Source organism: Moschus berezovskii, chromosome X (assembly GCF_049115385.1).
Source record: "Moschus berezovskii isolate FMDL1 chromosome X, NW_MosBer_1.0, whole genome shotgun sequence".
In the NCBI taxonomy this organism is placed as follows: Eukaryota; Metazoa; Chordata; class Mammalia; order Artiodactyla; family Moschidae; genus Moschus; species Moschus berezovskii.
Window position 1 is genome coordinate 67,579,293 of NC_142488.1, and position 21,115 is coordinate 67,600,407.

Genomic DNA, 21,115 nt, shown 5'->3' on the forward strand with positions numbered 1-21,115 from the left:
TCCAGTTTCATCTGTCCTCCAATCCTTTTTTTGTCAGGAGTATTTGAAAGCAAGCCTGAGATATCATATAATTTCATTTCTGATACTTCTGTTTACATCTCATAACTTGAGATTTCTTTTAAATAACCACCTGTTACACCTAACAAAATTTAAGTCTTATTATTAATACTGTCATCTAATACCCAGTCTGTATTCAGAAATTCTCCATTTCAGAAGTGCCTTTTACAGTCAATTTGTTTGAATAAGGATCCAAATGAAGTCTATGCATTGTATTCGGTTGTTAGGTATATTTTATTTTGTAATAGTTCCCTCTTACTATTTTCATTCTATTGATTTGTTGAAGAAACAGGGCATTTGATGTATAGAACATCCCATGTTCTTTAGATGTTGAATCTCTTTTCGTCCTTTCTCTTTCCCTCTCGCTCTCTGTGTGTGTATGTGTACGTTTTTGTATAAAGCAGTTAATCCATTTTACCCTTGGTGGTGATCAGTCTTTGCAAGTGAGAGATCAGTAGTCTCTTGCCATCCATTCTCCCACATCACTATTGTTTTGAACCTCCATTTCACAAATCCTAGCATAAGGCCTCTTACAGAGTAGATATCATCTTGTTTATTGAATGAAGAGGCAAATAAGCCCAAGGTGATTTGCTTATTTAAGTGGGATTTAGATATATAGGAATATCTGTGGAAGGCAAGCCATTACTTATGTGAAGGATTTTAAAGGTTGTGCTTCAAGTGACGGAGAAGGCAATGGCAAGCCACTCTAGTACTCTTGCCTAGAAAATCCCATGGATGGAGGAGCCTGGTAGGCTGCAGTCCGTGGGGTCGCTAAGGGTCGGACAAGATTGAGCGACTTCACTTTTACTTTTCACTTTCACACATTGGAGAAGGAAATGGCAACCCACTCCAGTGTTCTTGCCTGGAGAATCCCAGGGATGGGGGAGCCTGGTGGGCTTCCGTCTTTGGGGTCACACAGAGTTGGACACGACTGAAGTGACTTAGAAGCAGCAGCAACAGCTTCAAGTGAATTTGTTTTTCTTCTGTTTAGATATGTATATATTTTTCTCTCACAGGGAGGTGAAAGGTACATCTGTGTTTATTATCTTATTTCCCTCTTCTAGAATATAAGCTGCAAGGGGGTAGGGATCTTTGTTTTTGCCCAGTGATGTAAATGTTTCTTAAAGACCTAGAACAGTGCTTGGCACAGAGTAAGTACTCAAGTGTTTTTTAAGATTTTTTTTGATGTGGACCATTTTTAAAGTCTTTATTTAATTTATTACACCATTACTTCTGTTTCACATTGTTTTTTGGTAATGAGGCATGTGGGATATTAGATCCCTGACCAGGGATCAAACCCACACTCCCTGCATTGGAAGGCAAAGTCTTAGGCACTGGACTACCAGGGAAGTCCCACAACCAATGTGTTGAATCAAGTGGTCCAATAGAATAATGAATGCCATAAAGCAAATGTTCCAGCAACTAAACATGGACCTAAGATTGTGAATATTTTGTCTATTTTTGCTCAGTATATATTTGTTAGGTATGTAATTTGATACCTGCTTTAGGGTTAGGACAGTTCTCAGTGAGCTTAGGGATCCCACAATTAGCAGCCTTTCTCAAGTATAATTGCCAGTCTTGACCTTTGATTTTGGGGGAATAAGAGGGACAAAACAGATCTATTTGGAACTTGTGATTTCTTTAGATGATTGCAAGTCTTCTAAGCCCATCTTGGCCAAACGCCACACCTTAAAATGATTTCTTAGTAATGGATTGGCTTTTTGGTGTTGGAGAAACATAGGGCAAAGCTAGCCAGTACTTTTTAAAAAATATTTTTTTAATGTTTAACTGGAGGATAATTGCTTAGCAGTGTTGGTTTCTGCTGTACAACATGAATCAGCTATAAGTATACATATATATCCCCTCCCTCTTGAGACTTCCTCCCACCCCTATAGGTCTTCACAGAGCACCAGGCTGAGAGCCAGTACTTTTGTCACTTTGTGAGATATTTCTCTGTTCTGTCCCTTGATATAAAACCTCAAGGCTTTGTGTAATACCAGTTCTTTAGTCCTTTGTTCTTTTGGTGATGATTCTTGCTTTCCCTTCCAGAGCTAAAGTTGCAGACAAGATCCAGCTGATCAATAATATGCTGGACAAAGTCAATGAAATGATTATTGGTGGTGGAATGGCCTTTACCTTCCTTAAGGTGCTCAACAACATGGAGGTAGGAAACCGATGCCAAGTAGATGTGAAATAGCTCTCCATGAGAAATAGGTTATGTAAATTTAAAAAGGAAATTAGCTTATGGCATGAGCCCTAAAAACTCCCATTTTTATTTATTTTGCATGTTATTTTTCTTTTGTCTTAGAATTATTCCTTTATATTGTGTTGTATTCATACTGTCTGCTTTGTGAGGTAACCACATTCTTAGTATATAGGCTGATCTTCATACTTCCCTATATAGATTGGCACTTCTCTGTTTGATGAAGAGGGATCCAAGATTGTCAAAGACCTGATGTCCAAAGCTGACAAGAATGGCGTGAAGATTACTTTGCCTGTTGACTTTGTCACTGCTGATAAGTTTGATGAGAATGCTAAGACTGGCCAAGCCACTGTGGCTTCTGGCATACCTGCTGGCTGGATGGTGAGTCACTTGAGTGGTTGGTAGTATGAGTGAACAAATACATTTTGGTATCATTTATTCAACCAATAAAAAATTAAAGGAAGTGCTCCAAATATTGCAGTGAGCTCTTCCTTCAGGGAGAATCCATGGGGCAAAAGCAGTGGTATCAGATTGTTGCTAAGACTTTAAATTTGAAAAGTGAGGGCAAAACTGCTTTTTGTTTCTTCATCTATTTAATGTTTATTGTGCTATGTACTTTCATAGTTTGGGCTGTTCTGTTGGATTATGTTGGATTAAATATTATTTCTGCCTAGAAACCTGTATAAGAAATTTTTTGTATGTGAAAACATTCAGTTCAGTTCAGTCGCTCAGTCGTGTCCGACTCTCCGCGACCCCATGAATCACAGCACGCCAGGCCTCCCTGTCCATCACCAACTCCCGGAGTTCACTCAAACTCATGTCCACAGAGTCGGTGATGCCATCCAGCCATCTCATTCTCTGTCATCCCCTTCTCCTCCCACTCCCAACCTTTCCCAGCATCAGAGTCTTTTCCAGTGAGTCAACTCGTCTCATGAGGTGGCCAAAGTATTGCAGTTTCAGCTTCAGCATCAGTCCTTCCAATGAACACCCAGGATTGATCTCCTTTAGAATGGACTGGTTGGATCTCCTTGCAGTCCAAGGGACTCTCAAGAGTCTTCTCCAAAACCACAGTTCAAAAGCATCAATTCTTCAGCGATCAGCTTTCTTCACAGTCCAACTCTCACATCCATACATGACCACGGGAAAAACCATAGCCTTGACTAGACGGACCTTTGTTAGCAAAGTTAAGATAGTACAATTATTACAATTAGGGAAAAATCTATGTGTATATTAAGGACTTATTTAAATAGTTGATTGTAGTACTCTCCATTTGTTAGTGTTCTAATATCTGTACAAAACTGTTAATGTTGACATATTACTTTGCTTAGTCACTGTCCTTTTGTTAGGCATGTGGCTTTAAGTGTGGTTCCAAGAACGGCAGCAGCATTTTGAAGCTTGTTAAAAACTGCAAATTCCTGCCCCCTTCTCCCAACCTGCTGAAGCAGACACTCTGGGAATAGGGCCCAGAAATTTGTGCTTTAACATGTCATCCTGGTGATTCTGATGCACCACAAGGTTTGAGAACCACTGATCTAGTTTTGTGTTTTTCAACCTTGGCACTATTGACATCTCAGGTAGTTTTAGTTATGGAGGGCTGTTGTTGCATTGTAGAATGTTTAAGGACTGTTTGCCCACTAGATACCAAGTAGCAACCCCCTACCACCTCTAAATCATCACAGTCAAAAATATTGAGATATTACCATATGTTCCCTAGGGAGGGGTGGAATTGACTCTAGTTGAAAACCACTGAGCTAGTTACAATCATAAAATAATGTGGCTAAAAATGTTTTTATCAAATAACTTTTGAGGTTTTCCCTTAGACTTGATCTTCCATAAAGGATATGAACAAGTTTGTAATTTTAAAGAATGAAATGTATCTTGTATCTTTTAGTTCTAGAAGATACTCTGGTATTCAGCCTTGAGTTCTGGTCTTGGTGGAGGTGTGGTATTTGCTCCTCTAAGTAGCTTTTCTTGGTGGCTCATCCTGTCTTTTTAAATCTGCCCCTTAGGGCTTGGACTGTGGTCCTGAGAGCAGTAAGAAGTATGCTGAGGCTGTTGCTCGGGCTAAGCAGATCGTGTGGAATGGACCTGTGGGTGTATTTGAATGGGAAGCTTTTGCCCGAGGAACCAAAGCCCTTATGGATGAGGTGGTGAAAGCCACTTCCAGGGGCTGCATCACCATCATAGGTAAAGGATCCAGTACAAAGCTCATGCCATGTGAGCTGGCAGAAGATCAGAGGAAAGTAGAGGGGAAATAGTTAACTTTTCCTAGGTTCCTTGGTGCTGGGTGGATCATGAGAGCTAAGTGGGTATATGATTCATGGAGAAACCTCTAAATGAGATGGAGTTGGGGGGTTATCAGCTACCTTTTGGGCTTGAGAGCACAGTGCCTTATAATTTTGGTGCCAGTCTTTTTTCTCTTTCCTTTCCCCTTTTTATTTGGTTTTTGTTCAACAGGTGGTGGAGACACTGCTACTTGCTGTGCCAAATGGAACACGGAGGATAAAGTCAGTCATGTGAGCACTGGGGGTGGTGCCAGTTTAGAGCTCTTGGAAGGTGAGGATCTTTAATGTTTTTGGCTTATTTAGGGGAATGACAGGGTTTATGCAGTAAGAGTTAAGTAGAATGGAGTGGAGACAGTAGGTAGTAGTGTTGTCATTAGAAGTCATGGGCAGTACAAATGGAGGAACTTCAAGTAAAGCTCCTGGGTTCCATTTTACGTGGGGAGGGCCAGATGGAAAGACCTTTATTCTCAAAGAGGTTACACACTAGTACACCTGGGGCCCAGAATGTAGAAGTTACTCAACTCCTGGCCATATATCCTAGAGAAGAACTGCTATGTTATTGGGAAGATAGGAGGGAACAGATCTGGCTTAGTAATGCTGACTGTGTGTGTGTGTGTTCTCTCAAAAACAGGTAAAGTCCTTCCTGGAGTGGATGCTCTCAGCAGTGTTTAGTACTTTTCTGCCTTCTGGTTCCTGTGCATAGCCCCTAAGTAAACATAGCACTGTCTGCATCTCCACTTGGCATTAGCTAATGTCTTCCCCCTTGTCAAGAATCAGCTAGTAGCCAAGAGATGTAGTGCCAGGAACCCTCAAACAGTTGCAGAACATCTCAGCTCATCTTTGCTGTACCTGGGAATTGCCTACATTCTTCAAGATCCCATTTGAATTTCTTAGAGACTAAATCATTGTGCATTCTAGAGTACAGATATTTATATTATACCTGTTAAAAGAAAGTGGGCTGTGTTAGCTTAATTATCTTTCTGAAGTAGCTTATTCTGATTAGCTTTGTCATTGTTTCACCACTCAGCATGGAAACAAGATGAAATTCCAATTATTGGTACGGAGGGAGATGAAGTTGGTGATATATTAAATAAATAAAAAGATCTATTGAAACTGGATTTTTTTTCCTGTCATATTTTATTACTTAGGATGAGAACAGAATCTTGAGGAAGGGATCAGGTCATCTATGTCCATGTTTCTAAGTAACATGCTTAAACTATTAACATCTCGATTTCCTAAACAAGGTATCTGTTAATTTCATACATGGGGAGATTTAGCTACCTTATAGCCTCTGTTCCATATATACTTCCTCTATTTTATTCTCCCAGTATAGTTTTGTCATAATTTGAGATTTAATTAATAGAGCCTACATTGTGATTATAACTACAATTCACAGCTGAACTATGCCATGATTATATTTCCTTATATACCTTTTTTCTTTGGAGTTAAAAATAGTTTTAAAAATCGGTGTCTTTTTTTCTGTGTATCTATCACTGAATCAGTGATACTCAACATACTCAAATGTACCAGTTGGTTCTTTTTTTCTTTTGGCCACACTGTGTGGAATGTGGAACTTCCTAAGCAGGGATCAAACCTGGGCCCCCTGCAGCCAGAAGCATGGTCTTAACTGCTGGACCATTGGGGTAAGTCCCAGTTGGTTCATTTTTATTAGAGATGTCCCTTCTGGAGTCCTTTGTGTTCCCGTTCCAGTTTGTCCTGGATGCCCCCTAGATTGGCTGTACAGCTGTTGCCCTGGGGTTTCTTCTTTCCAGACGAAATTTCTCTGGGGTAACTCTTGGGGATTCCTTTAAACTCCTGTGTTGGGCCTTCCCTTTCCTGGATCTCTTCCCCTCCCCACCCTTTCTATTACTCTTCCTTTTGTGAAACACAAGAATCCACTAGCTTGATGAGAAACTGAGTGCCTAGGAGGTAAAATTTTTATATGTCTGAAGATATCTTTATCTAACTCTTTGCCTATTTGGTTATATGTAGAATTTCATTCTACACAGCAGTTTCTCAGAGGCTTTGATTCATTGTCATTGCCGAAAATCTAATGACACTGTATCAAAAGATCAAAGTAATTCCAATAAGATGATTCTTTTATTGTCCTTGTAATTGTCCCTCCTTTCTTATTCCTGTCATTTTAATGGAGTTTCAGGAATGAGCAGAGGTAAACATGTATTTTCAAAAGGTCGTGTTTAACCAGAATTTTTCTACTGGGTGTTTTACATACTAGAGTATATATTTCACCTTTATGGATAACGAGATAGTTAAAACTATTGGCCACAATCACAGAGCCAGTAAGTAACAGCAGGGATTAAAATCCAGATTTGCAGATTTGTCTAACTCCAAAGGCTGGTGGTTTTTCATTGTGCCTCTCTGAGATGATTACTGTAGACTATTTTATTAATATTAGTAAATATTATTTATTATTCTACCTTTTGCTTAACTCTGGGGAGAAGAGTGAAAGAACATTTTGGTGGCTGCTTTAAACAAATTTTGAAGGCTTGAATTTTTTTGTAAAATTTCACTTGTATTTTAATTAATACTGTCCTCATAGCTGTAGTTAACTTAAAAAACACCCTGTTTCTATATACCTCTAATAGTATGCTATAACCTTATTTGAAAAGCAGGAATTCTAGTACAATCTTTTTGTTGGTGAGGCCCAGTGATACTACCTGTTGATCCAGTGAATTAATGTCATAGCAGGGCCAGAACTTCAGCCTACTGTTGACTTTTTCCCCTACTAATTACCTTTCCCTCAACATTTTATTTCAAATGTACAGAGGAACTGAAAGAATTGTAAATGCCCATAAACCTAAGACTCTACAACTGCCAGTTCATCCATCCATCAACCCAATTGTATGAGTACTTTCTACTAGACTCTGTTTCCAGGGCCTCTCCCCATTTATTTCAGTCATTAATCCAGAAAATGAATGGGGAAATGCCAACAGCCAGATATTTTGAGTACCTGCTATATGCTTAGGACATAATGGAGGCAATATAACACTTACGTCCTAAAGGAATTTACAACTGAGTTAAGGAAGGCAGTACGTAACAACTTATGAGTACATAAGGTAGAATGGAACAAAGATGTGCTTCCTGGTTTAATATAGAGTTAGGAATTATTGATAAAACACAGCAAAGGTTTAGGCTTAAGTGTAGCAAATTCACTTTTAACCTTCAGAAAACATGTATGCCGGTATATAGAAAAAAATTATGTCATAAATGAGTTCAGTCTCTTTAGTTCAGTGTTTCCAGCTTCCCTTATTTTCCTTTTTATGCGTAGAACTTCCTTCTAGTGCATGATACAAAAGTCAAAAAGGGGCACACAATGAGAAGACCCCTTCCTACCCTAGTTCCCTAGCTGCCAGTTTCCCTTCTTAGAAACAATCACTGTTAAGACTGGTTTCCTTCAATCTAGAGCTACTTAATGCATATACAACAGGTGTGTGTGTGTGTGTGGGTTATTATGGTGGTATGTTACACACTGCTTTGCACCTTTCTTGACTAGTTTCTTTTTTCCTTACCTCTTGAGTACTTCTCTTCACTCTGGACCCCTTAGGCCATAGCTTCCATTCCCTGAATTCTGACTGTATCCCTATATTCTTATTCCAATTAAAGACACTTGTTTCCTACTTGTAGAAGGAAGAATTTAGGATGACAGTTACCTAATGTACATCTTCATCTTTAAAAAATTCCACCTAGAAGTGCTTCTGCCTGATGTCATTCTTGGTGCTGGAATGGGCGGATGTAATTAGGAAAGGGAGATCTGCAACATAAAGCGGTCTTTATCTAAAAGAGCAAACCACCCGCTGGCTGGCTCAGTTAAATGTATAAATTCCCATTAAAGACAGCATGTGTAAATGGGAAGGATTACAAAGGGGTATATATATATATATATACACACACACACACACACACATATATATATATAGCTGATTCATTGCTGTGCAACAGAAACTAGCACAACATTGTAAAGCAACTATATTTCAATAAAAGTAATTTAAAAAGCATGTTATTAATAGATTTAAACCCATATTTTCTTTCATATTTATTTTGCTTTCATTATAACGAGTCACATGCTGATTCCAAATAAAAGCAAGCTATTCCCTGATTTATAATTAACTCATCCATTAAGCAAATCTTGTCTTTTGGATTTCAGAATTAATGGGCCTTGTTCATTCTCTTTGAATCCCTTAAATAAAATATGAGAAATAAGTTCAATTTTTTATTAATAATCTTAGAACAAATATGTTAACAATTCCTCAGAGTTATATAGCATTTTTCCAATTTTGAAAGAACTTTCACATATACCAATTAAACCTTCACAACATCCCTGTGAGATAGGCAGGGTTGGTGTCAGTTTCCTATTACTAGTGAGAACAAGGCTCATGGGTGAAATAAGGTCACACAGTTGGTTAGTGATGGAGCCAGGACTAGAACCTAGGCTTTTGACATGCTGCCTCCCTGAGAACATTCAAGTAATGACATCCTAGGCTACATAATGAACATTTCTCCTATGATGATCAGATCCATTTTTATAAGTTTGATATCACCTTTTCTTATTATCCAAAAACACTGAATCACAATTTTGATGAGATTTCTTCCATGTTATTGGACTATTTTTCTTTGATGTACCAAGCACCATCCTAAGATGAAACTTAATCTGCATCTTAAGTTTTGAGGATCTTTGGCTATAAGTTCTAAATTGTGATACGAAAATTTATTTTAGAAGTTTTACAAAAGTATTCCTATGTTGAATATGTCAACTTACTTAACAAAAACAACACAAGCCTGTTTATGTTTTTGAAAGCTTTGTAGTTTTTCCCAATAAGGTGTTTCAGTTCAGTTCATTCGCTCAGTCGTGTCCAACTCTCCGTGACCCCATGAATCACTTAGATGTGTACAAATGGAAAACAGGGAAAGGTGTTTAGCAATATTATTGGGAAGCCTATACAGAGTACACCTAAATGCAAGACACATCACACTAATTTGTTTGCTTTGGCTTTCTATAGGAAGGAAAACCATTAGAAAACTTTCAGGTGTGATTCCATCTTATGTGTGACATTCTCAGCAACAAGCTGAAAATTGATCTGCATTATACCAATAGTAGGGTTCAAGCAGTAGTGATCAAAACATATATGCGGGTGGTAAAAAGGAAGAAAACACTTGCTCGTCAGTGGTGTTGCCTAGGTCCAGTGTAAATATACTTATCAAGGCAGATTTTAAGCTATACCATCTTCTGTGTTAAATTTTGAAATGTGAAATACGGTGGAGTTACCAACTTGTAATATAAGGTTGAAACTGAATATAACTGACCCAGAAACTACCCGTCAAAAGCAGAGGAATGCTCAAAGGGCATAAAAGGCAAGGGATAAAACAACTGCTCTGATATGGAGAGAAAAACAGCAAATGTAAACCTTCCAGTTGAAGTAAACCACAGACCATTAGGCATGTGAAGCAGGTTTTAAAAATGACACAACTATATTATCAGGAATTATATTCCTAACAATCCAGTTTTAGCCTTTTAAATTTAAGAGCAATAGGGAGAAACCTAAGCCTGTGGAGAGGAGGTAGTGCAGAAAACGAATAGGATGTAGAAATGAGGCAGAGGAGGTGGGAGGTTACAGTTTAAATATATTCAAAATGAATTCAGAATCCCTCTAAATCCATCCCCTCCAAAAAATGTTTGCTAAATTAAGAGATTTGGTCAAAAAAGCTGGTGACAACAGAAGCGACTATTTTATCTCAAAAAGAAGTATTTAAATATAGATTAGAAATTAGGCTGTTAGAGATTAGTCCATTGATTAGGCTTAGAAACTGAAACTTAGGTGCTATGTCAGATACATTGCAGAAAGCTGTTTCCAAAAATAGAATTACTGTAGTAGGAGTCAACATTAATGAAACTGTTAAAAACCAAGCTCTTAGCTTTTTATACTTTAAGCCTAGTGAAAAAACATTGGTACCCTTAAGAAATCTAACAGTTTAAACTAACGTGAAAAATACTGCAGCTACATTTAAGTTTTCTAAGATAAAACTTGAGATCAAGAATGTTCTAGTTCGGTATATGGATTCGGAACCAACTACAAGTTTGAAATGCATAGAGACTACATTGTATTTCTTACATAGTATCATTGTCATCATCATCTTCATGTTTTCTCTTCAGGGGGTTTGATTCATTGGCCGTGTTCTGTGATGAAACCATGTTGGTGGTAATAAGAATATTTTTGGGCCCAATCATTGAAGGATTAAGCAGAACATTTTGAACTGCAGTTGTTGCAGGAACTGTAAACAGAGGAGAAAACACACCCAAACTATGAACTTCATAGAATCAGAAACACATGGTAAAAAGTATTCAACAAAGCTGAATGTAATTCTCATGATAATTTCTTTTTTAAAAAGGTTTTAAAAATAACATTTCTCAAAAGTTAACGTGCATAAAAGAAAATAAAAAAACACAAGACACAAAAAACCAAAGTCATCCATAATCACAAATGGTTTACTATTTGTGTCCTAGGTCTCGTTTGTGTATCTACAAAATTAAGCATCCACTTTTACGTAATTAAGATACTATAGTTATGTATATGTTTCTTCATATATTATGAATATTTACCATTTCAGCATCCAAAAGCTATGAGTATTTTCATAACCAAGAATATACTACACCAACTCAATCTGGAAGGAAAAAATGTAATCCTGCTTTTCTTGGTGACAAAAATTTCATAAAAGATAAAAATGGCAACAGGCCTCTAGATAAAGATATTGGTAGAGTTATGATTAAAATACTACATTACCTTAATGTTCAATTAAAAAATGAGACCCAGAGCAAGAGTACACAAAGTATAATGCTTTTAAGAGTAACAAGTATTCCACAAAGCTGAATGTAATTCTAATAATAATTTTAAAAGCATGAAGTAAAATTATCATAGAAGAAACTGAGGTGGTATACTGCATTAAGAGTTGAACTACATTTTTTAATGTTTCAAAGTACTTAATATCTAGTATAAGGTTAAAGAAGTTCTGTTAGTTTTTTTTTTTAATTTACCTAAAATTTCAATTAGTACTTAGTCATGGGAAGCAGTAGACTGGACTCATCATGCAACATACTAAAGGCATAGGTTCAAGGTCAGGAATCACCCTTGCAGACCAATATTTTATATAAGTAGTTTATGGTACACGGTTAGTTTCAGAAGATGTGAAATCTAAACTTATTCAAGAATAAACTATGTTAGAATTCTACTTAAATTCAAACTTCTTATCTATACTTCCATGAATTGAATGAACATACAGTTTTCATTCGATATACACTAAGTTGTATTATTTTCTTGAGATTTAACACTATGTTGTTTGAAAATCTGAGGATCATGTTGAAATCTCTCCCTTCCCCCCGCAAATGTTACATATGTAAAATTTCATACAATTTTAATGGGGTTATAGACCTCCTCTGATGAATCCTGATTTGCAGCATTACTGCTGTCTTCCTGTTATGATAGTAAAACAATTCAATTATTGCTATGAAATACAAACTGTTCAATAATGACAATCACTCACAAATTTTAAAATTCAGAAAAATTTAAAAGAACAACTTTCAACCCCCCATGACCCACCCATCATGTTACCTGGTTTGACAGGTGTGGACTGAGAAGGTGGAATCTGCACTGTGAATCTTTGGCTTGTCACTGACACTGGAGGTGCAACTTTATTTGGGACAGATGCTGTTTGTGGGGTTGCTATAGTTGTAATTAACAGACCATGTTAGTTAGATGACTTATTATATAGGTTCAATTTATGCTTTCCTTTAGCTTACTAGAAATTACCTTCAAAACACATGGAGTTAATGAAAGGTGAGAAAAAAATCATTGGAAATAAGCACAAAGTAACTCCAAAAATGTTTACAAGTTCAATAGTTGAGATGCTAAAAATTCAGGATAGTATAGTGGTCAAGAATGTAGGCTCTGGAGCCTACCTGCTTGAGTTTGAATCCAGGTTTTATCATTGAATGACCCTGGGCAAGTTATTTAATCTGTTTGTGCCTCAGTTTTCTTATCTGTCAAATGGGGATAACAATAATTATTTCATAGGATTCTTGTGAGAATTGAATAATCCATGTAAAACTCTTCACACAGCATTTGGCACTGAATTTTAGCTACAAGAATTTGTGAAGTTGAATATTTAAATAAACTGCAGAATTAAAGGCCCAAGTTTTCTATTAATTACTTTATATGGCACTTCAATCTCTGTCATTTGTTGGGTATAAGAAGGTGTCTATTATGCCCATGAAGCTAAATCAACATGCACCTAACAAAAGCCTAACATACCTCCATCTCTAGGCAAGTTTTCCCATGTATTGAGGAGTGGCACAAAGAGTTTGGTGATGGATAATGAAGCAATATTTCATTTTGTCAGGAAAATTCACAGCAGGTGAATGTTTCTTTGTCCGTTATAGATTATAAAATCTCTAAAACATGTACAATAAATGTCTGGGAATAAAAATCACAACTTGATAACTAAAACTGGTTAACTTACCAACACATGTAACTGATTACCACAGCCTAGAGTTTTTAAAAAGTTGATATTCACTTTAGTAATATGAATCGACCAATAAACAGTATATGATCAAAAAGTTACAGAAATTATATATGCAAACTCCTGCCTATAAAGGACATGTATATAATTAGAAGTGTAATTAATACTGTACCAGGCAGGTTTTAAATGCCAAAATGTGAATTCACACCTTGAAAATATGAAAGACTCCCTACACATCTCAAAAATCAAATGCTGCTTACCCTAGAGCTATATAACATATATCGAATTCAAGTTATAAGCAATAAAAACCAAGAAATCACTACCGGTCAAATAGAAGGGGATTTTTTTTCTGAAAACACTTTGACTATGAACGAAATCCAGCAGGAATGTAGAACAAAACAACAGGAAATCTAGATCCATTATTTATGTGTTTCTTATTATCTAAGTAACAACGACATTATGGTTTCTAAATACCATTCTCTACTAAAAGGAATGAGGGTTCTTTGGAGAAAGGATGATTCTGGGACTGGGGTAAAGAAAATATAAGATGAGCTTGGAACATCTTGTGCCAGAAAGCAAGAAATGCTCAAAGAATGATAAAGACCTGTTAAAACTGACACAGGAGACAGTTTGAAGGGGTGCTCACTGACCAATACGGGATAATAGTACTACTTTTGAAAAGGTTACATTAAAAATGATTTTCTTTGATATTCTTAGGGCTTCCCTTGTGGCTCAGCTGGTAAAGAATGAGACTGTAATGCGGGAGACCTGGGTTTGATCCCTGGGTTGGGAAGATCCCTTGGAGAAGGGAAAGGCTACCCACTAGTCTATGGGGTTGCAAAGTGTCGGACATGACTGAGCTTTGTGTATTTTAAACTTTTGATTGAATCTCTTGCCAATTTACTCAGAAATTTAATTTCTGATAATAGGTAGGCTACTGCCATGAGTGAGTTTGGCGACTTCATTTGTATAAAAGCCAGAAAGAACACAGCTTAAACTTTTGTTTTTGGTACCACAGTTAGTACATACAATAATGCTGAGTAACATCCAATTTTATCCTCATTTGGGATCAGATATTCCTTGTGGCTGTCTTATTTTCAAATCTGATAAAATATATATTTACAGGGCAAAGGCTAATAGAGTTTTGTCAAGAGAATGCACTGGTCATAGCAAACACCCTCTTCCAACAACACAAGAGAAGACTCTACACATGGACATCACCAGATGGTCAACACCGAAATCAGATTGATTATATTCTTTGCAACCAAAGATGGAGAAGCTGTATACAGTTAGCAAAAACAAGACCAGAAGCTGACTGTGGCTCAGATCATGAACTCCTTATTGCGAAGTTCAGACTTAAATTGAAGAAAGTAGGGAAAACCAATAGACCATTCAGATATGACCTCAATCAAATCCCTTATGATTATACAGTGGAAGTGAGAAATAGATTTAAGGGACTAGATCTGATTGATAGAGTGCCTGATGAACTCTGGACGGAGGTTCGTGACATTGTACAGGAGACAGGGACCAAGACCATCCCCATGGAAAAGAAATGCAAAAGAGCGAAATGGCTGTCTGAGGAGGCCTTACAACTAGCTGTGAAAAGAAGAGAGGCGAAAAGCAAAGGAGAAAAGGAAAGATACAAGCATCTGAATGCAGAGTTCCAAAGAATAGCAAGGAGAGATAAGAAAGACTTCCTCAGTGATCCATGCAAAGAAATAGAGGAAAACAACAGAATAGGAAAAACAAGAGAGCTCTTCAAGAAAATTAGAGATTCCAAGGGAACATTTCATGCAAAGATGGGCTCGATAAAGGACAGAAATGGTATGGACCTAACAGAAGCAGAAGATATTAAGAAGAGGTGGCAGGAATACACAGAAGAACTGTACAAAAAAGATCTTCACGACCAAGATAGTCACGATAATGTGATCACTGACCTAGAGCCAGACATCTTGGAATGTGAAGTCCAGTGGGCCTTAGAAAGCATCACTACTAACAAAGCTAGTGGAGATGATGGAATTCCAGCTGAGCTATTTCAAGTCTTGAAAGATGATGCTGTGAAAGTGCTGCACTCAATATGCCAGGAGATTTGGAAAACTCAGCAGTGGCCACAGGACTGGAAGAGGTCAGTCTTCATTCCAATCCCAAAGAAAGGCAATGCCAAAGAATGCTCAAACTACCGGACAATTGCACTCATCTCACACGCTAGTAAAGTCATGCTCAAAATTCTCCAAGCCAGGCTTCAGCAGTATATAAACCATGAACTCCCAGATGTTCAAGCAGGTTTTAGAAAAGGCAGAGGCACCAGAGATCAAATTGCCAACATCCGCTGGATCATGGAGAAAGCAAGAGAATTTCAGAAAAACATCTATTTCTGCTTCATTGACTATGCCAAAGCCTTTGACTGTGTCGATCACAATAAACTGTGGAACATTCTGAAAGAGATGGGAATCCCAGACCACCTGACCTGCCTCTTGAGAAACCTGTATGCAGGTCAGGATGCAACTGTTAGAACTGGACATGGAACAACAGACTGGTTCCAAATAGGAAAAGGTGTACGTCAAGGTTGTATATTGTCACCTTGCTTATTTAACTTATATGCAGAGTACATCATGAGGAACGCTGGGCTGGAAGAAGCACAAGCTGGAATCAAGATTGCTGGGAGAAATATCAATAACCTCAGATATGCAGATGACACTACCCTTATGGCAGAAAGTGAAGAGGAACAAAAGAGCCTCTTGATGAAAGTGAAAGAGGAGAGTGAAAAGGTTGGCTTGAAGCTCAACATTCAGAAAATAAAGATCATGGCATCTGGTCCCATCACTTCATGGGAAATAGATGGAAAAACAGTGGAAACAGTGTCAGACTTTGTTTTTTTGGGCTCCAAAATCACTGCAGATGCTGATTGCAGCCATGAAATTAAAAGACGCTTGCTCCTTGGAAGGAAAGTTATGACCAACCTTGATAGTATATTAAAAAGCAGAGACATTACTTTGCCAACCAAGGTCCGTCTAGTCAAGGCAATGGTTTTTCCCGTGGTCATGTATGGATGTGAGAGTTGGACTGTGAAGAAAGCTGATCGCCGAAGAATCGATGCTTTTGAACTGTGGTGTTGGAGAAGACTCTTGAGAGTCCCTTATACTGCAAGGAGATCCAACCAGTCCATTCTAAAGGAGATCAATCCTGGATGTTCATTGGAGGGACTGATGCTAAAGCTGAAACTGCAATACTTTGGCCACCTCATGCGACGAGTTGACTCACTGGAAAAGACTCTGATGCTGGGAAAGGTTGGGGGCGGGAGGAGAAGGGGACGATGGAGAATGAGATGGCTGGATGGCATCACTGACTCTGTGGACATGAGTTTGAGTGTACTCCGGGAGTTGGTGATGGACAGGGATGCCTGGCGTGCTGTGGTTCATGGGGTCGCGGAGAGTCGGACACGACTGAGTGACTGAACTGAACTGAACATCTATACTAGAGGATGAGTAAATGTATTAATGGCAACACATATGGGAATTTCTGACTCCATTTTTGACTTGGATTATAGTTCAAAATCAAGTGCTGGAGGACTTCTTCTTTACCGGCCAGAAAAGCCATTTCTCTCTCACTTACCTATGCTGGGAGTGGTAGGTCTGCTACTAACAGCTCCAACACTTAACCGTGGAACTAGTCGTCCTTGGTTAGGTCCCTAGGGGATTTAAAATACACATTAGTTTGAATGTTTTTCAGACTTGACACCTAAACTTACCAGGAAATGAAATTAGGATTTTTGATGTGAATTATCAATGGATAAGTGATGGCAAGAATGCCTTTTTGTTCAGTGTTCTAATGCAACATTTAAACTAGGGGTTTCACAAATACATATACACACACACATACACACCTGCACACTCACATATAAACACAAGTAATAGAAACAATACATATCAACATGGATATGAATATACATATAAAATATATAATTCTATATAGTTTTAAAGTTTGAAGTAGAGTCTTATTTGGGTATAACAGCTAACTTCCTTATGATTTTTGAATCTTAACTAGTTAATATCTTAACCCAAAAAGAAACAAACTCCTTATGGTAGAATTTCAGAGGTACAAATGTAGCCCAATGTGAGGAGAACTTTCTCAGTGATGGGAAAGGCTTAGGTCATATTTTAGAAAGCAAGTCCCATGTCTGATGTTTTATCAATTACTCTGTTATGGTGTAGTGTAAAGATTGGGAGTTATGAGACCTGGGAATAAGCACAAAGTAACTTCAAAAATGTTTACAAGTTCAATAGTTGAGATGCTAAAAATTCAGGATAGTATAGTAGTAAAAATGTAGGCTCTGGAGCCTACATGCTTGAGTTTGAATCCAGGTTTTATCACTGAGTGACCCTGGGCAAGTTATTTAATCTGTTTGTGCCTCAGTTTTCTTATCTGTCAAATAGGGATAACAATACTTATTTCATAGGATTCTTGTGAGAATTGAATAATCCATGTAAAACTCTTCACACAGCATTTGGCACTGAATTTTAGCTACAAGAATTTGTGAAGTTGAATATTTAAATAAACTGCAGAATTAAAGGCCCAAGTTTTCTTTTAAAATTTTTAAAAAATTTATTTATTTTAATTGGAGGCTAATTACTTTACAGTATTGTAGTGGTTTTGTCATACACTGACATGAAATCAGCCATGGGTGTACATGTGCTCCCCATCCTGAAGCCCCCTCCCACTCCCTTCCCCATCCCATCCCTCTGGGTCATCCCAGTGATGACCCAAGTTTTCTATTAATTACCTTATATAGTATTATATTTTCTATTATATTATTTTCTATAATATACTTTATAAAGTGCCATATATGGCACTTCAATCTCTGTCATTTGTTGGGTATAAGAAGGTGTCTATTATGCCCATGAAGCTAAATCAACATGCATCTAACAAAAGCCTAACATACCTCCATCTCTAGGCAAGTTTTCCCATGTATTGAGGAGTGGCACAAAGAGTTTGATGATGGATAATGAAGCAATATTTCATTTTGTCAGGAAAATTCACAGCAGGTGAATGTTTCCTTGTCCAGAAACATAAGGAAATTGTTAACATTTAAGTAAGCATGAAGTTTAGGCTTTAAAACTGAACAGAGTATATGCTTAGGTCTTACACTTCAGAAAACTCATTTTACTTTTTAAAAAAATTTTAAAACTTCCATCTTTAATACCGGTTTTCAGCAGCTCCCTCACTCTAGATTATAAATTTAGTATTTAACTTATCTTAGCCTTTAATTTCCTGCACTATTTATAGGAATTTGATCTCTACAAATTCCCCTAACACATCTTACCCTTTTAAAAGCTAAGATGACTAAAAATTCTTACCTTTTTAATTAAGGACTTTAGCCTATAGTTTGGAGCTGTCAAGCAGTATCTGTCAGGCGGCAGTCTGGGTCCTGCATATGGTTTAATCAGCGGTAAAGGGGTTTGATTTTTCTGCCTTGCAATATCCAGTAAGAACTAAAAAAAAATGCTTATTAGAACAACAATTAAAAACTATAAGCAAAATGAACTTCAAATAAAAGTTTGCTCACATCTCTTGGGGGAGGGGAGGTAAAAGACTGGTCAGCCCGACATTGGATTGCCAGTCTCACATCATCTGCATCAACATTAGGTTTCTTAGCATGGCTTGAATAAATTTTTGCATCATCCAGAATTGAAGTCACGTATCCTTTAACAAAAAAAACATTATTTTTTAAACATATGAAAATAGCTTACTATTTTATGGTCACTTTTCTTAATAAAAAGTTTCACTAATTTCCAGAAAGTTTATGAATTTTGGTTTTAATGTCTAATTGTCCTATCTATACAATAAACTTTAAACAGATGATCACAATATAAATACTGTTCCCGAGCCTGAGCTCCTTTTTATTACTTTCTGAATTTTATGACATTTTATAGACATTTCCCATATACTCCCTGCAGCCATACATGCAGCATAGCATCCCCTATTATCAATGTTCCCTGCAGAGTGGCACGTCTGTTACAACTGATAGACCCACACTGCCCTATCATAATCACTTGTCTGTTGTTGTTTAGTAGCCAAGTCATGTCCGACTCTTAATCGATAGTTCATATTATGGTTCTCTCTTGGAACTTGACATTCTGTGGGTTTGGATAAGTGTATACAATGACATGCTATGACGTTAACTGTTAATTTTGTTGAAAATGTTCTTACAATGAACGATTTTTCAAATTCAAAAGTTAGGCAAAATTTTGATGTTAACTTACGGAAAGCAAATTCCAACATTTGATTTATAACCCTTGGTTCGTACTCCGTAATTCCCATATCCTTCAGAATCTGTGCCATCACCTGTGGATTCAAATAAAAATGTCAGATGCTTAACCGAGGTATAAAAATCAAGACTGGACCGAAGGCAATAATTATATTTGTTATACAAGGTCCCCCTTCTCTGGGTTCCAAACTTGTACTCATCCTTTTTCTCTCAAGCAAGTGTCATGCATGCATGCTAAGTAGCTTCTGTCTTTGCGACCCCATGGACTGTAGCCCGCCAGGCTCCTCGGTTCGTGGGATTCTTCCGTCAAGAATACAGGAGTGGTTTGCCATGCCCTCCTCCAGTGATCTCTTAACTCCTGTCTCTTACGTCTCATGCATTGGCAAGAGGGTTCTTTACCACTAGCGCCACCTGTGAAGCCCCACAAAGATCACACCAAATGCCCTCGGAGTCCTCTTTGCTGAAAACTTTTTTTTTTGGTGGGGGCGGGGGCGGGGGCAAAGAGAAGAAAAAGTCCCGCGTTGGTTTTCCCTCCCTAGGTAGGGGTGGCTACAGCTGGTTGTCATTTTCAGATGTGACTACCGGGGAAACTTAGCATCAAAACCCTGGACGTACAAGTCAGGATTCGCAGACGGGGAGGGACGGCTAGGCGGCCGGGGCCCAAGGTCCAGGAGATAAACCTGGGCGGCCGGCCTGCGCATTCGGAGGGCTCCAGCCGCCCTCCAGCCGGGTCGTCAGGGTGGCGGGAGAGAGCCCCGGGGTCCAGGGCACGACAGTCTACTACTCCTGGCGGCCCTGGCAGGACTGAACTCGGCCTGCAAGCCCATCACCAGGTTCTCCGCCCGGGCCCACCTCTCCAGCCCCGGATATGGCCGCGCGGAGCCTCGCACCCCGCCGCGCATCCTTCGCACTCACCAAGGCATCTCTCGGAGCGTTCTTGGGAGGCGCCATCTTGCCCGACTCCATGTTATCCTGCAGCTTGTCATCCGGGGGAGAGGAGGCTGCTCTCGGGTTCCTCGCTCAGGCCCCTCCCCTGCAGGCGCGGAAGGCGGGGTTACCGCTCCTCGGGCGGCCGTTCCCTCGCCTCCTCCCCTCCCGCAGCGGACGATGGCGGCCAGGCTTGCAGGGACTCAACGGCGCAGGAGGCTTGAAGAGCCGGGGAAGCCCTTCCTTGAAGAGCCCTTGGCCAACGCTTGGACGAGCCGTTAAGTTCGCCTTCCCAGAGCTGCTCCCCGGAAAAATGCACAATATGGCCACCCTTGACTTTTCTGGGGCCCCTCCTTACCTCCCCTGCCGCCACCCTGGCACCTTAAGTCTCCCTGAATTGTCTGCAGACGCCCTGCCTCCACCTGCCTCTGTGGTAGGGCTGCCTGGTCAAATGCAGAAAACCCAGTTAAATTTGAATCAAGGAGGAACACATTTTTAGCGTCCCCTAGTTTTATTTGCTAAATCTGGCAACTCTAACCTATAGCCTGCTCTCCACCCAGCAGGCATTTGGTCAGCTGTTCTCACACGCAAAGCCCTGTCATTTATTTTATTTTTTTATTTTTAAAGTTAATTTATTTGAATTGGCGGCTAATTACAATATTGTGGTTGTTTTTGCCGTACATCGACATGAATCAGCCATGGGTGCACGTGTCGCACGTGTCCCCATCCTGAACCTTCCTCCCACCTCCCTCCCCACCCCATCTCTCTGGGTTGACCCAGAGCACCGGTTTTGAGTGCCCTGCTTCATTCATTGACTTTCACTGGTCATCTATTTTACATATAATATAC

At 38.8% G+C, this 21,115-nt stretch overlaps 2 protein-coding genes across 5 annotated transcripts in view; one reads left to right on the plus strand and one right to left on the minus strand.

The window, feature by feature from the left end:
- Positions 1-5,663, plus strand: part of PGK1 (phosphoglycerate kinase 1) — a 22,425-nt gene extending 16,762 nt beyond the window's left edge. Inside the window, exons 7-11 of the mRNA XM_055438199.2 lie at positions 2,107-2,221; positions 2,462-2,641; positions 4,270-4,447; positions 4,718-4,816; positions 5,177-5,663. Of these exons, the coding sequence (XP_055294174.1) occupies positions 2,107-2,221; positions 2,462-2,641; positions 4,270-4,447; positions 4,718-4,816; positions 5,177-5,217 (613 nt within the window). The 3' untranslated portion in view covers positions 5,218-5,663. The remainder of the gene's footprint in view (positions 1-2,106; positions 2,222-2,461; positions 2,642-4,269; positions 4,448-4,717; positions 4,817-5,176) is intronic.
- On the minus strand, positions 2,640-20,535 carry TAF9B (TATA-box binding protein associated factor 9b). 4 transcript variants are annotated; one of them, XM_055438203.2, is made up of 8 exons: positions 20,255-20,508; positions 19,335-19,416; positions 18,638-18,774; positions 18,429-18,563; positions 16,687-16,762; positions 12,168-12,278; positions 10,674-10,833; positions 2,640-3,430 (listed from the first exon to the last, which is right to left on the minus strand). In XM_055438203.2, exons 1-8 carry the CDS (start codon positions 20,303-20,305, stop codon positions 3,421-3,423), a joined length of 762 nt encoding a protein of 253 aa, XP_055294178.1. In that variant the 5' UTR covers positions 20,306-20,508; the 3' UTR covers positions 2,640-3,420. The 4 variants fall into 4 exon arrangements, with proteins under 4 accessions (XP_055294178.1, XP_055294179.1, XP_055294176.1 ...); XM_055438201.2 differs by lacking the exon at positions 2,640-3,430 and adding an exon at positions 8,232-8,317 and having other exon boundaries at positions 20,255-20,510; XM_055438204.2 differs by lacking the exons at positions 2,640-3,430; positions 12,168-12,278 and adding an exon at positions 8,217-8,317 and having other exon boundaries at positions 20,255-20,535.
- Positions 20,536-21,115: the final 580 nt, after the last annotated feature.

Bases quoted from the DNA above. Each gene is read 5' to 3' on its own strand.
- TAF9B (XM_055438201.2), bottom strand. From the start codon at position 20,305: ATGGAGTCGGGCAAGATGGCGCCTCCCAAGAACGCTCCGAGAGATGCC. The intron at 18,564-18,637 runs GTGAGCAAACTT...ATTTTTTTTTAG, and splicing joins CCTCCCCTCCCCCAAGAGAT to TTCTTACTGGATATTGCAAG. The intron at 16,763-18,428 runs GTAAGAATTTTT...TAAATCCCCTAG, and splicing joins TAAAGTCCTTAATTAAAAAG to GGACCTAACCAAGGACGACT.